The 15771-nt window shown below is 35.6% G+C and overlaps 1 protein-coding gene across 1 annotated transcript; it reads left to right on the top strand.

Moving 5' to 3' along the window:
* The first annotated feature begins 2531 nt into the window (after positions 1-2531).
* LOC134538796 (uncharacterized) lies at positions 2532-12864 on the top strand. The gene is made up of 4 exons (XM_063380287.1): positions 2532-2541; positions 7227-7396; positions 8817-9033; positions 12532-12864. Exons 1-4 carry the CDS (start codon positions 2532-2534, stop codon positions 12585-12587), a joined length of 453 nt encoding a protein of 150 aa, XP_063236357.1. The 3' UTR covers positions 12588-12864.
* The last annotated feature ends 2907 nt before the right edge of the window (positions 12865-15771 follow it).

The raw sequence follows: 15771 nt of genomic DNA, 5'->3' as shown, positions 1-15771 counted from the left end.
TAAAATATTTATTTATGTGTTTACGTAGCAGAAACTATTAGTCACAGTATCTAAAATGTTGATGCAGGGAGGAGATTTAAAAACTAAAAAAAAAAACTAAAAATAAGATGCCTATTGCTCGATTAATTTTTTAATTTTTTTTTAATTCGGAACCTTTATTCACTGGCCCATCAACTGTTCTAGACTTTATGTTTAGTAATGGGACACACTGTGTGTTTTTAAATCGTACTGTTATGCACGGGTCGTTACCACAACGCTGAAATACCCAAACGCCGAATGTCAAAATTGACCACAACGCCGACAGCTAGAAAACTGATGTGTACCACAACGCCAAAATAACAACTGAATGAATTTGTGTGTGTTTCTTAAACGTACCTTAACGCCGAAATACCACAATCAAACCTAACCTTACCTAACCTAACCTAACCTAGCGTAATATAACCTAACCTAACTTAACCTAGCCTATCCTAGCCTAGCCTAACCTAACCTAGCCTAACCTAACCTAGTCTAACCGAACCTAACCTTTGTGGCAGTCCTGCAATGACATTTTTCGGCGTTAGTGTATTTCGGCGTTGTGGTAATTTGGCGTTGTGGTACACAGCAGTTTTCTAGCTGTCTACGTTGTGGTCAATTTGGCATTTCGGCGTTGTGCACAAGGGTCTAAAGGTGACGGGGCCCTCCAAGACTGAATATGCTCCAAACCACTGCTCATGGACATGAGTCATGCCGTGGTGTTGGCAACGAACCCATGACCCACACTGCAAGAGCACGAAGCTCCAGTTATCACTGAGGCCTGGCTTATTAAAAAAAAAAAACGTAAGAACTCCAGAACTCAATACGCAAAACGTCCAGCAACCACATTACAAATTGTCTGTTTATGAACTGCGCAACGCAAGTATATATATTTTTTTTTCAACTTTCAACTGTCTTGCGTTTTGGCTTTCGTTTCCGACGGCCTATTTTCGAACAGAAGTATTCCGAAATCTTTTTAATGCGCAGACGTTATTTTCTTGGAAATCAACGGTGTTACTTTTACTATACCATTACGTCATGTTTACACTTGTTAATTTTCCGCCAGTGAAATGAAATACCACTTTCAAGTAAAATTATTGACATGAGCTGACTTGGCCGGCGTTGTGCTGGTTAATACACTCTTGGGAGCTGGTTGTCGTAAAATACTTTCTTAGCGGATGTCTATGTAGCAAAAGGAGTACAGGTGCCAAATTTTAAGTCTGTAGGTCTTATAGTTCCTGAGAATTTTTTGATGTTTCAAGAGTATTTTGTTTCATACAAACTGCCCCCCCCCCTTTTTTTTTAACCCCCTTTAGGCATTGAATTTCAAATATCCTTCCTTAGTGCATCCCTAGGGTACTCAAGGAATATTTCCATCAAATTTAAAATCCGGAGGCTGTGAGTTGTCTGTCGATCAGTGTTAAGAGTTTTATTAAGTAGATTTATTTTGTTTTCTTGATAAGTATTAATTGTAAAAAAGAATCCCGCGATAAAAGTTTGTTTTCTATTGTTAAACTATTTTATGTTACATGATTTGTGGCTTCTTGCTGTTTTACAAATGACTGGTTTTTTGTGTTTTTTTTTTTTTGCGTTGGTTGCATGTTGCGATGTTGCGATGTTGCGTTCCTCAACGTTGTTTATAAACGCGGCCTATCACCGAGAACACGTGCTCGGAAGGCGATGCAACGAGCGTCACGTATAAACATGCCCTTAAAGCTGTGACCTTGAAGGGTCCGTGAACATTCAGTTCAGAAGCGCAGGTTTCGGAAGCGACGACGAACCTTCGTTCTCACGGCAGGGCTTGGCCCCCAAATTCGATTACGGGTCCTGGACCCAGGATTGGAGACGCTCCCCCCCTCCCTTTCCATTTTACAGTCACGTGCTACATTATAATTGCATGGTTATTTCTTACCGACACTCTTTTTAGAATGTTATTTAACCTGAAAATACAGCGTAATATATGGTTACTATTTTATAAGTAGAGACCTGAAAAATTCGCGGGTTCATTTCGTGTTATGCTAAAATTTAAATAATTATACCTTAGTGCTGCTTCTGTCATTGGTTCACTGTTAATCTGGAGGACTGAGGGCCAATTAGAGTCCCTCACTGATAGAAGTGTCGAATCACAGGCCACCCAGTCGAGACGACTCACAAGTCAGAAGCCAATGAACAGTTGGCATTTCCAAAAGTGTGTAGGGGATATTGGAGTCTATCCTGGAGGTCATTGAAACCGCGAATTTTTCCGGTCTCTATTTATAAGTCCAAACTAAACTTTGTTTATAAAATCATTTTACTTTAAAATAACCACAGCAAGTATTTATATTAATTTCATATACTGAGATAAAAATGAGAATAATTACAGAAAAATAAAATTAGCTGTAGGTGTGTAAAATCTTCTAAAATTTTATTGAAAAAAAATATTCCATTTTTTTTAGTTTTTAAAAATTATAATAGTTGAACATTTAAAAATAAGCAGGGCTGGGCCCAGGGGTCCACCCAGCCCCTCCCTTGTGGGGGCCATGCGGCAGGGTGAGTCTGCGATGGTCTCCCGTTGCCTTCCGCAGCGTGGGAGGTAAGGGACCAACAGCAGGTAACCATGCCCACATTACTACATTGAAAAAAAAAATTTGAATGAAACAGTAATATTCATGTAAAATTACAGCTCTTTGTAAATTAATATTCATTTGCATGAAAACAACGATATCAACAAAAAAAGAGGTTTTTGCAGTTATGCTGGGTTCGGATTCTTACCAAAGCATTCACACGTTGTGCTTTCCCAGTACCTCCAATAATTACTTATAGTTAATTGCAAACCGTCCCCTGAATAGTTTTCCAGTATTAACTGCGCTCATTAATAAACTAAATTCCAATTATTTAATATTCTATTATATTTTCCATACTTTCAAAAAATATTATGCTTTAATGAATATTAAAATAAAGGTATAAAATTATGAGCCAATTTTTATAAGAAATGCTCAGTTTTATCTCGATAAACGTATTTCATTCATGCAAAAATAACCATAGCCATGTGTAGTTCTAATAAATACATTTCTTGTAGTGTTACGAACTATTTATTGGCAATTGGATTCCAAGGAAATCTTTCGTAAAAGTACGGAAAAAATGTTTCTGTGTGCTAGCGACTCGTCCTCTCACGAGAGACTGCAACCATTCGTTGGGCAAACGGAATGGCTGACTTTCTTCCAGATAAAATTTTCATTGCTAATTTAGAATAGAGTTATTTTAGAATGTATTTGGAAACCACCACGGTTTATGAAAGTGTCATGTGTTGAAGAACAGGTCTACGGTAACAACAATCAATCAGGTAAACGTCCCTAAATACAATATATATGGGTTGTGGACACCCCAATTTTCCAAGTGTTACTTGATATAAACAACTTTGTACCAAGTTTATGTATACTATGATGAAATAATTTAACTAAGTCTAATTCACTTTTATTGCAATCTTGTGATTGCAAGTTTTTGTCACAATCCTGAAAGTTAAGGCTGGGACCAGGTTACATCAAGCTTTACATAACCAAGTTTGAGCAGTAAATCTAAAACCAATCTCATGGAATGAATTACCTTAGTGTTAAGACACTTGCCTCACATTCCAATCATTCTGGTTTCGTTTTCCATTTTTTTTTTATTTGCAACATCTTTTCTCTCTGTATACAGCATTTACAAGAACTAACTGCGTGAATGGTAAGGAAGTCGCAAGGAACGGAAATGTGTAACATTAGTGCTGCCATCTGTGGTGGATGGTGTGAACCAAAGTTCGCAAAGCCAAAGGGAAACTTTATAGTATTATCTTCTTAATTAATTTTAACAAGATGTAAGGTATTTTAATAACATTACTTTTTTAAGTCAGTTCCAAAATAGGGGTTTATTTTTTATTCATGCCATTTTCGCTTTCATCGAAGCCGTTTCATTATACAGTTTTTAAATTTCGCTCTGCAAACGGAATGATTCGATAGTCCACGTAGCTGCTCCGGCAATAAATTCTAGCGGAAACTAAGTGTCATTCACGTCAATAAATGTTGTTAAACACAGTTTATTTTAGTTCATTCATTCTCGCTTACAATTTTTAAGGAATTATACGTTAACCTCAGTGTCCAAATTTTTGTATTATAATTGTATTTGCAACATGTAAATACGAGAATTTTCTCGTAACCAAGTTTATACATTAACGTTCACTCCCCGTGTTCCACGTGTTTGGCTTCCCTCCTGTAGTCATCTCAATATACTGTTTCTCTATGATGACGAGTCATTAGAGACCGGAAAAATTCGCGATTTCAATGACCTGTAGGATAGACTCCATGATCATCTACGCACGCGGGAAAATTACATCTGCTCATTGGCTACTGACTCGTGACACCTGTTAACTGGGACGCTAGTGATTCGATACTTATTTAGTTAAAGGTTTTACATTGGCCGAGTATCATTCAGATAAACTGTGACCCAATCACTGATGCAGTAAAAAGGCAAACGTTTTTGGATTCTAGACTATCACGAAATGAATCCGCGAATTTTTCAGGTCTCTACGAGTCATTGGCTGTATATACGCAAGGATGCGTCCATATCACACATCTCTACATCACTTAGCAAAATTTGTCACAATATATAGCATGCATTTCTAAAGCCATCCCCACACGATACTCATTTCCTTAGCAGTTTTCATACTTACTTTCTTCTAGCGTGCCTGCCCTCGTGTGTGTAACTTCACAGCAACCTTACAATAGCTCTGACTCCGGATATATAGAATTTTCCACACCCGAAGTCTTATACCAAAACCGTAACAGAACGTGTTCTATTTTTTCTGCTGTGCCCACGAGATGAAGTCAAGATGGCGGACAAACGTGTAGCAATATAAACCCGTATATAGTCACTTTCGTGAACATTACGGGAAGTAACAGACGTAATGGTACGTCAAAAGAAACTTTGTGATGGCAAAACAACCGTGGGATTATATTTAGTAAATTAAAGTTGTAATAGAAAGGAGTAATCGCAAGTTTTAAAAATACGTAACGAAAATGCACTTTACGGTTAATAAACATTGTCTCCTTCGTAAATTATGGAGGTCTCGGTGGCGTAGTGGCATAGCGCGTGGTTGTGGTGTTCAAGGATTAAGTTTTTATGTAGTTCAAAATCAAACCTCGTCACGGCAAAATTTCAGGACATAGCCACGCTCCCCTTTATCTATACATATAATTCCCACAAATAAAAGGAAATAATTCGAAAGCAAACAACAGAAAGAGTTGATTAATCCACCCCCCCCCCCCAAGAAATTTAATTCTATGTACACTCCTGTTTGGAAAACACAATGGGATAGACTGTAGTTCACAGGAATTAAAGCCACAACCCCAACCCAAACAGTTAACGAAGTTTACGGAAGTAATAATTTAGATTAGGTTAGGTTCAGTCGGTGTAGTAAGTATTAGATATTTATTTTCCCCGGGATAGTAGGTTAGGTTATCGTTACTAAAATTAAGATTGTCAAGGTGAGGTTAGCGTTTTTAAAATACTTTATGACCTTAAAATATATAAATGCATGCAATGTGGTGATTTATTAACGAGCTCTGGAACTGTTCGAATGTGGCTCTCATCCTTGTGAAATGTAGGCTTCCCAACATATTGCCTGTGAATTGAGTATTGAATCGACCACTGCCTGTGGTTAGTAATATTCTTCTTGAGTACTTCCAGGAAACCATTTGAAACAGAAATTTAAAAAATTGGTTGTCTGTAAAGTCGGTTTACGGACGATAGTTTAACGTGACAACGTCATAACAAAACATTGATGAAATGATTGCATACTTTTATGAATAAAATTGAATCATTTTTATTTTAATAATAAAATAATAAATACTTGAAATTATACTAGTAATCAGATTTTTAAAATGCAATAATAATTAACCTTTATTGCCGAAATTTTTGTTGTAATAAGCAATGAAAACCACATTAACTTTTCACTTCACTTTATAAACAGTCGATGAAACAGTTCACGTGTAGATGACTTGTAATTAATTTTAAAAACTGGCGTTTAGCTATAAAGTTTAAACATACTAATGAACAAGTTTTAATATAATAAACTGTAATCAAATATCTATCATCAATTATATGAATCACCATAATTTTTTAGTCAATTGTAACATAACCTATTTTTACTGCACTCGCCGACAACGTAACGGAACACAGCGTAACGGAACAATGAGCGTAACGGGACACAGCGTAACGGAACAATGAGCGAAACGGGACACTTTTTCGTGCGTGCAGCCGGCCTTCATCGATTTATTAGACGTTGTCACGTCAAAAAAATAAATGCCTGAAACCTGATTCGAACCCGGATCCATAATAGTGCAAGATGAATGTCTAGTCACTGCGAATCCAAGTTGAGAAGGTCACTTATTAAATGTTACAGCAAATATAAAGTTTCCCAAGCTCCATACTTAATCGCCAATTTTTCTACTAATTTACACGTTATAACCTATATCAATAACAAATATAAATGTATGTAAAATCTCAGTAAAAATTTTGATTCCGTACGGTTAAAATAAGGCAGGTCATATTTTAATTTAACAAAATATCATCTCAAGGAAATTATTATCTCAAAGAATTGTTATACATTTTGAAATAAAACTATAAAAAATTTTGTTTAAATGGGGTTTGTCGCGTTTTATTCATAATTTCTATTATTATTACCTGGAGTTTAAAATAATGCATTAAACATTAAAATGTTCCTCACCAAATATTGTTATATTTTTAATTTCAAGGTAGTTGAAGGTAGGTAAAATAACTGACTTTTTAATTTACATTTTAACAATTTAAGAAGCTTTTGTAAATATCAACTCCTTTTTTTTCTTTACAATTGGCAATTAACCAATAGTTCGTTTACAAGGAAAGTATTTCTAACGGAAATGTTTTTCAAAAAATGTATATTATGTTTTAAAAGACGGAAACACAATGACGAACTACGAACTTTCTGTATTATTAAAAATAATATTACGTAACGAATCGCACATTAAAATATTAGTTAAAACTATAAACAGAAGTATGATTCACAAATATATATATATTTATTATAATAATAATGAAAACTATGTATTTTAATAATTTTGTGTCATATATAAATATGTCGAATTAACACGTACACGTGGAGTTAAGAGTTAACCTTGCGCACTAAAATTAAACCTTTCTCCATGGTGGTTGTTTCCTCGTAGAACTAACATTTGTTTTTAAGTTGTTATTGACATTCGAACGTTTCCTGCGCCATTACAGAAAAATTCCTGTCTTCGACCAGTTGACTTCTCCCAAGCGGAAGTCAACATTTTCAAAATTATCCGTGAGGACATCGAAGGAGCGCACTAAACTTCTCAGACATGGACTGCAGGTGAGAAACCATTTCTGCAGATGTATAACTTGGCTAGGAGTTATTATTTTCATATGAATATCTTACGGTTTTCGAACGTGTGTGCAAGTCTCCGATTGTTAAAGCTTTTAGTCTTCAATTAACTTTTATTTCAGTAATTAATGCATTATATCGTTCATAATTCTTTTTATTTTCCCTATATTTAATTTAATTGATATTTACATTTAAAAATCTCTCCTTGTAGAACTCGCAAAATAATGCAAACGTTTTCCATACGCCACATTTTTGTTTAAATTATTATTTTGCATTGTGCCTCACACCTTTTATTATGTATGGCAAATCTTTCAATAATGTTTTTTCGTGTCAACGTGAGAATAAATTCCACACACACAAAACATTTTTTTCCCCTTATCGTTAAAAAGTTTTATCAACTAATTTCTTACTTAGTTGACAATGAAGCACATATCATTACTAGTCAATCGTTGGCTTCAATTTCAAGGCATTCTCTATTATAATTACCGGTAATAGTTTTTTTTTATAATAACCGAAACTTCGGTATATCGGTTTCAATAATAACCTGCTTTGAGATAATATTTAAAAAAAATACCCTTAGCAAATTTATGTGAATTTGGTGAGATAAGAAAGTGATATGATTCCAATTTATTTTCTTTAAAATATTTAGGAAATCCCAATAACTATTGATTACTGATAGAGATAAAAGTACTTGTTCAAATATATATGCTAATTTAATCAAAAATGTTATTACGTTAAGTAAAATTTTCAAAATTTTAGTTTTCATGTTACATATATTTAATTATTAATTTTAAAATTCACATTATTAATTACCATGACAGAAAACTTTAGCAAAGCAATTACTTTTAATAATAATTAAAAATAATACATCATACTAAACCTTTGGAGGAAAAGATTACTGGCGTAACTTAAATTTATAATAGGGTCACAGGAATATATTTACTACATAATAATTTACTATGCTAACATAGCAAATTTTATACACATAAATTAACCTTATTTTTCAAAATGCTTGCCTGATTAACATAATAAGAGTCCAGCATTTAGTATCTAATAATATAGTGCAGAATGAGAGTTTAAAACTTTTGAAAAAAAATGCATATCTAGCTCAAAAACTATGCTTGAATGAAACATCAAATGATATGTGTAATTAGGAGCTATTTTTCGTACGAAAGACTCAGTATTATTTTAATATAAAAACGTATTTCGTGTATGCAAAAGCGTAAAGTTGCAACATCGTGTGGTATATCGCCAACTAGTGGGACTCTAGTAGATAAGGTTTGATCAGGATGAACAATGGGCTAACAAAGTTTATATCAGTGGTTTTAGGATTTTCAAACTTGCGGCACACTTGTGGTATCACCTGGTTGGTGACGATGTGATACTGCAGTGTTGTTCTCCCCCGCAGACCGTGCTGCCCTCCAGCCTGTGGACCGTGCTGCCCGCCAGCATGTGGGCCCTGCTGCCCGCCGCCATGTGGGCCCTGCAGCCCTTGCGGGCCCTGCCCCCCGCCCTGCAACCCCTGCTGCCCGCCCTGTGGCACCTGGGGCCCGCTGCTGACCGCCTCCACGCGCGACATCATGGTGTCCATCTGCAAGCCCTACTACGGCAACAGCTGCTGCTAGGTGACTGCCCGCTCGTCCTCTGTAGTTTACTACTGGAGCGGCTCCAGCCTGTGCCCTGCGCCATCTAGGGGAAACACGTCACGCTGTAGTTTGCTACTGCAGCGGCTCCAGCCTGTGCCTTATGCCCTGCGCCATCTAGGGGAAACACGTCACGCTGTAGTTTGCTACTGCAGCGGCTCCAGCCTGTGCCATATGCCCTGCGCTATCTAGGGGAAACACGTCACGCTGTAGTTTACTACTGCAGCGGCTCCAGACTGTGCCCTATGCCCTGCGCTATCTAGGGGAAACACGTCTCACTGTAGTTTGCTACTCCAGCGGCTCCAGCCTGTGCTTTGCGCTATCTAGGGGAAACACGTCTCGCTGTAGTTTGCTATTCCAGCGGCTCTGCCTGTGCCATATGCCCTGCGCTATATAGGAGAAACATGTCTCACTGTTGTTTGCTACTGCAGCGGCTCCAGCCTGAGCCTTATGTCCGTGCGCTGTCTAGGTAAAACGACGTCTCATTGTTTAAGAAAAATATACTTTTCTTTATAATGTTCATTTTGCAACTGTCACCTAAACTCCCCATCGAGTATTTCGAATCGCAATAGGGTCAACTTAATGATCCCCCGATTTTGTTATCATTAGTGTTTTTTCAGTTGCCTCCCACTGTGGAAGCAATTTTAAAGACATATTCACGTCAAAAGTATACGTTTCAAATACGCTGAGTTTTGCTTCAGACCAAAAAATAAAAGAAACCAAAACAATCAACTTATATAACTGAGACATTATGACTTGTCTGATTATCTACCATATAACGTGAGCACAGCCACATTTAAAAATTTTCACCTAAGATTTGCGAAAAGTACTTGTTACCAATTATTCCAGGGACTTTGGTACATTAACGGGTGCATTCGTTAATTTATAGCTACAGAATTCAATTCTTTTAACATGAACTCAATGATTCATCATGATGTTCATTAAAAACCTTTAAAAATATTTTAGGGTATGTATTTATCAGTACCTCTAAGGTAAAGAACAATTTATCACAAAGTTTATAAATTTTTTCATGAGAGTGAGTGTTCATTTGTTTTTTATGTTATTTTAAGATTCTCCCGCTAATAACTGAAATTGATTAATGAAACCTAAGCACGTAATATTTGGTATTTTTATAAGACGTCTTTATAAGATGTCTTAATTGTGCCGACTACATTTCATACAAGAATTTTATTTTGTCACCTAACTCTAGGGTACAGAATATATATAAATATAAATATAGATACCAGGGTCATTCAAATATAGACCGGAATTTTTTTGTTCGGATTTATTGGTGATTTATGAAAACACAAATTAAATGCCTTAATATTCTACGTAGTTTCCTTCAACAGAAATTCGCTTTATGAATCGGATAGGAAGCTTTTTGATCGTTTTATTAAAAAATATAATATGGTTGCTCCAGTAGCCAGTTTCACACGCACTGTTCAACCGCAGCTTCATCTTCAAATCCATCCCCTCCTGATGCCTCCTTCAGTGGACCTTCCACAATCGCTGGTCACCGGACGCCGTTCATAGCTTTCATTTTCCACTTCATCCCGACCATTCGCTTTAGTTTTGCTCAGAGTAGCAGCACCCATCTGTGCTTGGAGGTAACCTTTCCAGTTTGCGACATGGTTGTGCTCGCTCATAAAATCCTGAAAGATATCCCCTCTGGGAACATGTCCCAAAATGGCTGCCAGACAAGTGATGCATCGATACAGGCCAGGTGAAAGATGGCATGAAGTAAAAATATCAGTAAAAAGACCTTATCAATTTTCCATTTGATAAATGTTAACTTATTGCCTCCCTATAACGTTTAATAGAGGTTAAGGTTAGGTTAGGTTAGGTATTCTGTGGACACTCACTACCAGCGTTACCTAGTACGAAACTGAGGAACTAGGTGCTTGTATCGATACATTACTTGTCTGGCAGCCATTTTGGGATATGTTTCCGGAGGGGATAACTTTCAGTAATTTAAAGCAGAAAATAATATGCATTTTAAGAAATCTGAAAGGGTACCTTTCCAGTTTCTACCCAGCTACACTACCGCCACCAAAAGTATGAAAGGTACATACCCTTTCCGAGGGGATACAATTCTATCTTCCCGTCATGTAACGGCAACACTGACATGACAGACGTGACAGTGAGTGTCGGGTCGTTACCACAAAGCCGAAATACCACAACGCCGAACGTACAATAACGCCGAATACCATAACGCCAAATGCCAAATTGACCGCAAAGCCTACAGATAAAAAAACCGCTGTGTACTACAACGCCGAAAAACAGTAACACCGAAAAATGTTGCTGCGGGGAGGGGGGGCCACAGGAGAAAAATTAAAAACAACTGAATGAATTTGTGTACCTAACCTAACCTAGGCTAGCCTAACCTAACCTAGCCTAATCTAGCCTAGCCTAACCTAACATAATCTTACCTAGCCTAACCTTTGTGGCAGTCCTGCAATGACATTTTTCGGCGTTAATGTATTTCGGCGTTGTGGTAATTCGGCGTTGTGGTACACAGCATTTTTCTAGCTGTCGGCGGTGTAGTCAATTTGGCATTCGGCGTTATGGTTTTCGGCGTTATTGTACGTTCGGCGTTATGGTTTTCGGCGTTATTGTACGTTCGGCGTTGTGGTTTTCGGCGTTATTGTACGTTCGGCGTTGTGGTATTTCGGCGTTGTGGTGCGTCCCCGTGAGTGTCGTGTGAACACCTGTCCCCTCTCCTTTCTCCCGCCAAAGCTGCGCTGCTCACGTCACTTCTTCAGTCAAATGAACCACATTTCTGTTTACGTGTGAATGGCCCTCGTACACACACACGTCCACCAGCCTGTTCAACCTGTTTGCAACGAAACACATCACTTGGAAGTCAGAGTCCGCTGTAGTGTCTACGAAGATCCAGTTTATTTTGAACTACGAATAAACCCCTCATTTGGTTTAGGTGATTCTTCATTAGAAATTTTGAATATTTGCTGTTACTTCCAGAAGTGTTAAAAATAACCATAGCAATGTGGTTTACAAAGTTTCAACATATTCTTGAGGATTTACATAATTTTCTTGGAAACTGGTTTCCAGATAAATATTTTGTCAATTTAGGGACATATTTTTTTCTGTGTAAGTATAAGACAAGTTAAATGATAGTTTGTAATTTGAAGTCCCCTGAATTATACCAACATACGTTTTTCAAATTGACTTATTTTTCTTCATAAACTTGTTACTGTTTGTTGACTGTTCTCCTGTTAACTCGTAACTGTTGGCTGAAGATTGACAGCTAACGTTTCAAAATAAATGCCATCTCAATCATTAGCTAAATGACAAAGATTAGTTTTGCAGCCTGGCTTGCAACCTAGTGGATATGCAATATTTCCACGTTCATAATCACTGGTGTTGTTGTTTATGTTTTTATTTTTGCACGTTTAATTTAAGTTGTGTTTGTAAAAATTTGTATTGTTATTAAAATAGCTTGTTTTTCTTTTCATTTCTCAGTCCTGGATGTCATCTTGGCCGAGATCCCAACAACATCTGGGGTCTCCTGTCCATAGACACCGAGAATCTTTTGGAGTTGCTGACCGGTGTACATATTGATTAGTTTTCCAGCTGTTTTCCTGATCATTTTGATATTGATTTTAAGCCATTAAGCGGTCTTTTTTTTCCTTTTGTTTGCCTTCATCACTGGAGATGAAATTAATAAAGTGAATGACTTATACCTAAAGTGAATACATTTTCTTTATTGTCTATCTCCATAACAAACTTCGAATGCAAGCTGGTAAAGGGTTAAATTCTAAATAAAGTAATAACTTTACATTATGTGCATCATTATTAACAGCAATTTCTATTTTACGGATAATATATTGATTTAATAAATGTCTGTGCAGGTATTCGCACATTTTGACATGAAATGTCATTTTTTTTACTTGTGTCAAGTTGTAATATAATGGGGTCTAGCTCAGAGCGCTGTCAGTTTTAACATTTCCAAAGTTAGGATATTTGGAATTCAATGATGATGTTACATAAGTTAAATGGACTTACGTGTGATGAATAGTGTTTTGTATTTAAAAATCAGTGACTGTGATTAATAATGTCAGTAGTAAATAATAGGGCATCCGAGGACAGGCTTCAAGGCTTGGAGACGGAAAGCCGACCGCCATCTTGGATTGTGACGTCACGGCGGCCATCTTAGACACAAAATTACTCAAAAATGACTCAAAATACATTTAAAAATGTAAAATTCCCGTTTGAGGGAAAAATTTCCCGTTTCATTTCTCGAAAATACAAATATTTGGAATTCTTACAACCTCAAAAGACTTTTGCCTTAGAAAGAACAAAAATTCCCCAAATACGCTAAAATTCCCCTACGACAAGCCAGCCTAAGCCTCTAACGGCCATCGTGGATGATCGTAACCATGTCTGTAAAATTCAAATTCTTTAATTTTTTACCAACAAATTCCGAAAAATCAAAAAAATATATATATTAAAAATATTGCTAACTTAAAATTTTTAGATACTTAATCGATTTCGGTCCTTAGTTCGATTCCCAGTGAAAGTAAACCTGTAAATGATTAACAATATATTTTAAAAATTTATAAAATAAAAGACAATTAATAAAAAATTCTTACATCATACCCTCCTGCTTGATATATGACGTGATCGCTCCAATTATCGTTACGGCCGCCCTCTTGAAAATCCGTTTATTTATGCTAGAAAATCAGAATTTTTTTAATTTATAAAAAATATTAATCATATTTTAGTAAAATATTCCGCAATCTTTAATCAAGACATCACCAATGCACATTTTGTTACAGTCGCCATCTTCGATTCTAGAAACGTTGCACTTTTCGTTACGCCTTCCATCTTGGATGTGTATGACGACTTCTTTGCACGTTCAGTTACGACCCCCATCTTGGATTCCAGATCGTTGCAATTTTCGTTACGGGCCCAAACTTGAAAATCTATAATTTTTAAGCTAAAAAAATTAAATTAATGAATATTTTAATATAAAATCAACCCGACATCTAATATAATTATATTACGACCACCATATAAAAATTTGTAATCACGCATATCAACAACTATGCATAATTCAACTTGAACATATTAGCTTACACAACTTCCCCAAAAAATAGTGCAATACGCAAATGTTTACAGATTTTCAACGCCATATTGACACTGAAAGATAACAATTAACAAGAGTTCAAGGAAGTTCGTAATAAATAATATTTTACCTACATATTACTTATTTTTTAATTTTTATAACCTATATCCCCCAAGGTACTGATAATTATAAATGTCTTAGAGAATGGTAAAATGTAATTATACGCAGATATTAAAAATATATGCTTCCATGCAGCTTTTAAAACACAAGTACGCAAACACGAGTAGAGAATATTACTTGTGAGTTAGGACTCTGAAATTTTCTGGTCCTAAATGGAATAAATAAATTAAATTTACTAATTGTTTTTTAATTATTATTACTACAGCCATCACATCCACAACGATTAGATGTTTAATTTGATATATTATAACATATATCTTGTTATATAAAAGTTTAAAGAAATAGTTGTGGACTTTGTGGATTTTTAGTCTATAAGGTTCATGACAACACCGGTAGAGAATTGAAACTCGACCTTACATACACTAACATACTTTAGAAACCTACACCCGATGACATCAATCAGATGAAATCAAGATTGCGGTCTCCACTAAACAAATGGCTGCCTCCAGCAGACTATAATGCATATAAATATATAAATAAAAGCGTTGGGTGCATGGTGTCAATAGTTATAAATATGTTATGGACATACATTATAATTTTGATAATATCTTAAAAAGCACCCCACGCTTTTTTTGTATTAAAATACTTTTTTTCTTATTTACATTATTCTTAATTTATATTTATTAAAATTTATTTTCTAATTCGATGTGACAACGTCTAATAAATCGATGAACGCCGGCTGCACGCACGAAAAAGTGTCCCGTAACGCACATTGTCCCACTACGGATGTGTCCTGTTATGCTCATTGTACGCATGCGTGGCATCTCTCTTCCACTTGATTGGAACAACCATCGATTTGACTTTTCAATCATATTTTCGTCGTTTGAATTATTAATATTATGTAATCAGACGATCGTCCATCGATTATCAGCACAATCGGTTCGGTTATTTAAAAGTAATGTTGAATATTCAAATACGTTTTAAAACTTCCACAAACAAAACAAAAAATTTATATAATAAAATAATTGTTTCAGATGTTATATATTATATAACATCTGAAACAATTATTTCCAATATGGCGTCGTGGCCTTACGGTTAGCATCGCTGACTACCGATTTAAAGGTTGACGGATCGAATCTCGGCCGTTGAAAATTGTTTTGGACTTGTAAAAATAAATACGGCGCGCGCGAGACTTCAAATGTAATAAATATATTTGAATTAATTAATGCAAATAAAAGTAAATTTATTAATTAAATTGTAGATTTCATTTCACTTCTTCTGTGTATCCATACAAAATAGTGATAATTCAATAAAAATGATTTAATTTTATTCATAAAAGTATGCAGAGGTAGATTTTATCATACAAAAGATAGAAAAATTAAAAAAAAAAATTCTTCCTCAAAGAATATAATATTTAAATGCATAAATGGTTTGCTTGCAAAAACTTATTACGACTCAGTCTTGAGACCGAATATGAAATTTCATTTTCTTCTGGATCAATCATTTCATCAATG

The sequence above is a fragment of the Bacillus rossius genome, chromosome 14, assembly GCF_032445375.1.
Source record: "Bacillus rossius redtenbacheri isolate Brsri chromosome 14, Brsri_v3, whole genome shotgun sequence".
Taxonomy (NCBI): domain Eukaryota; kingdom Metazoa; phylum Arthropoda; class Insecta; order Phasmatodea; family Bacillidae; genus Bacillus; species Bacillus rossius.
The sequence above is the reverse complement of the archived record's forward strand: the minus strand, read 5'-3'. Positions and strand labels throughout refer to the sequence as shown.

Excerpts from the sequence above, each read along its gene's own strand:
- LOC134538796 (XM_063380287.1), top strand. Across the intron at positions 7,397-8,816 it reads TTCTCAGACATGGACTGCAG|ACCGTGCTGCCCTCCAGCCT; the intron begins GTGAGAAACCAT and ends TCTCCCCCGCAG. Across the intron at positions 9,034-12,531 it reads ACGGCAACAGCTGCTGCTAG|TCCTGGATGTCATCTTGGCC; the intron begins GTGACTGCCCGC and ends TTCATTTCTCAG.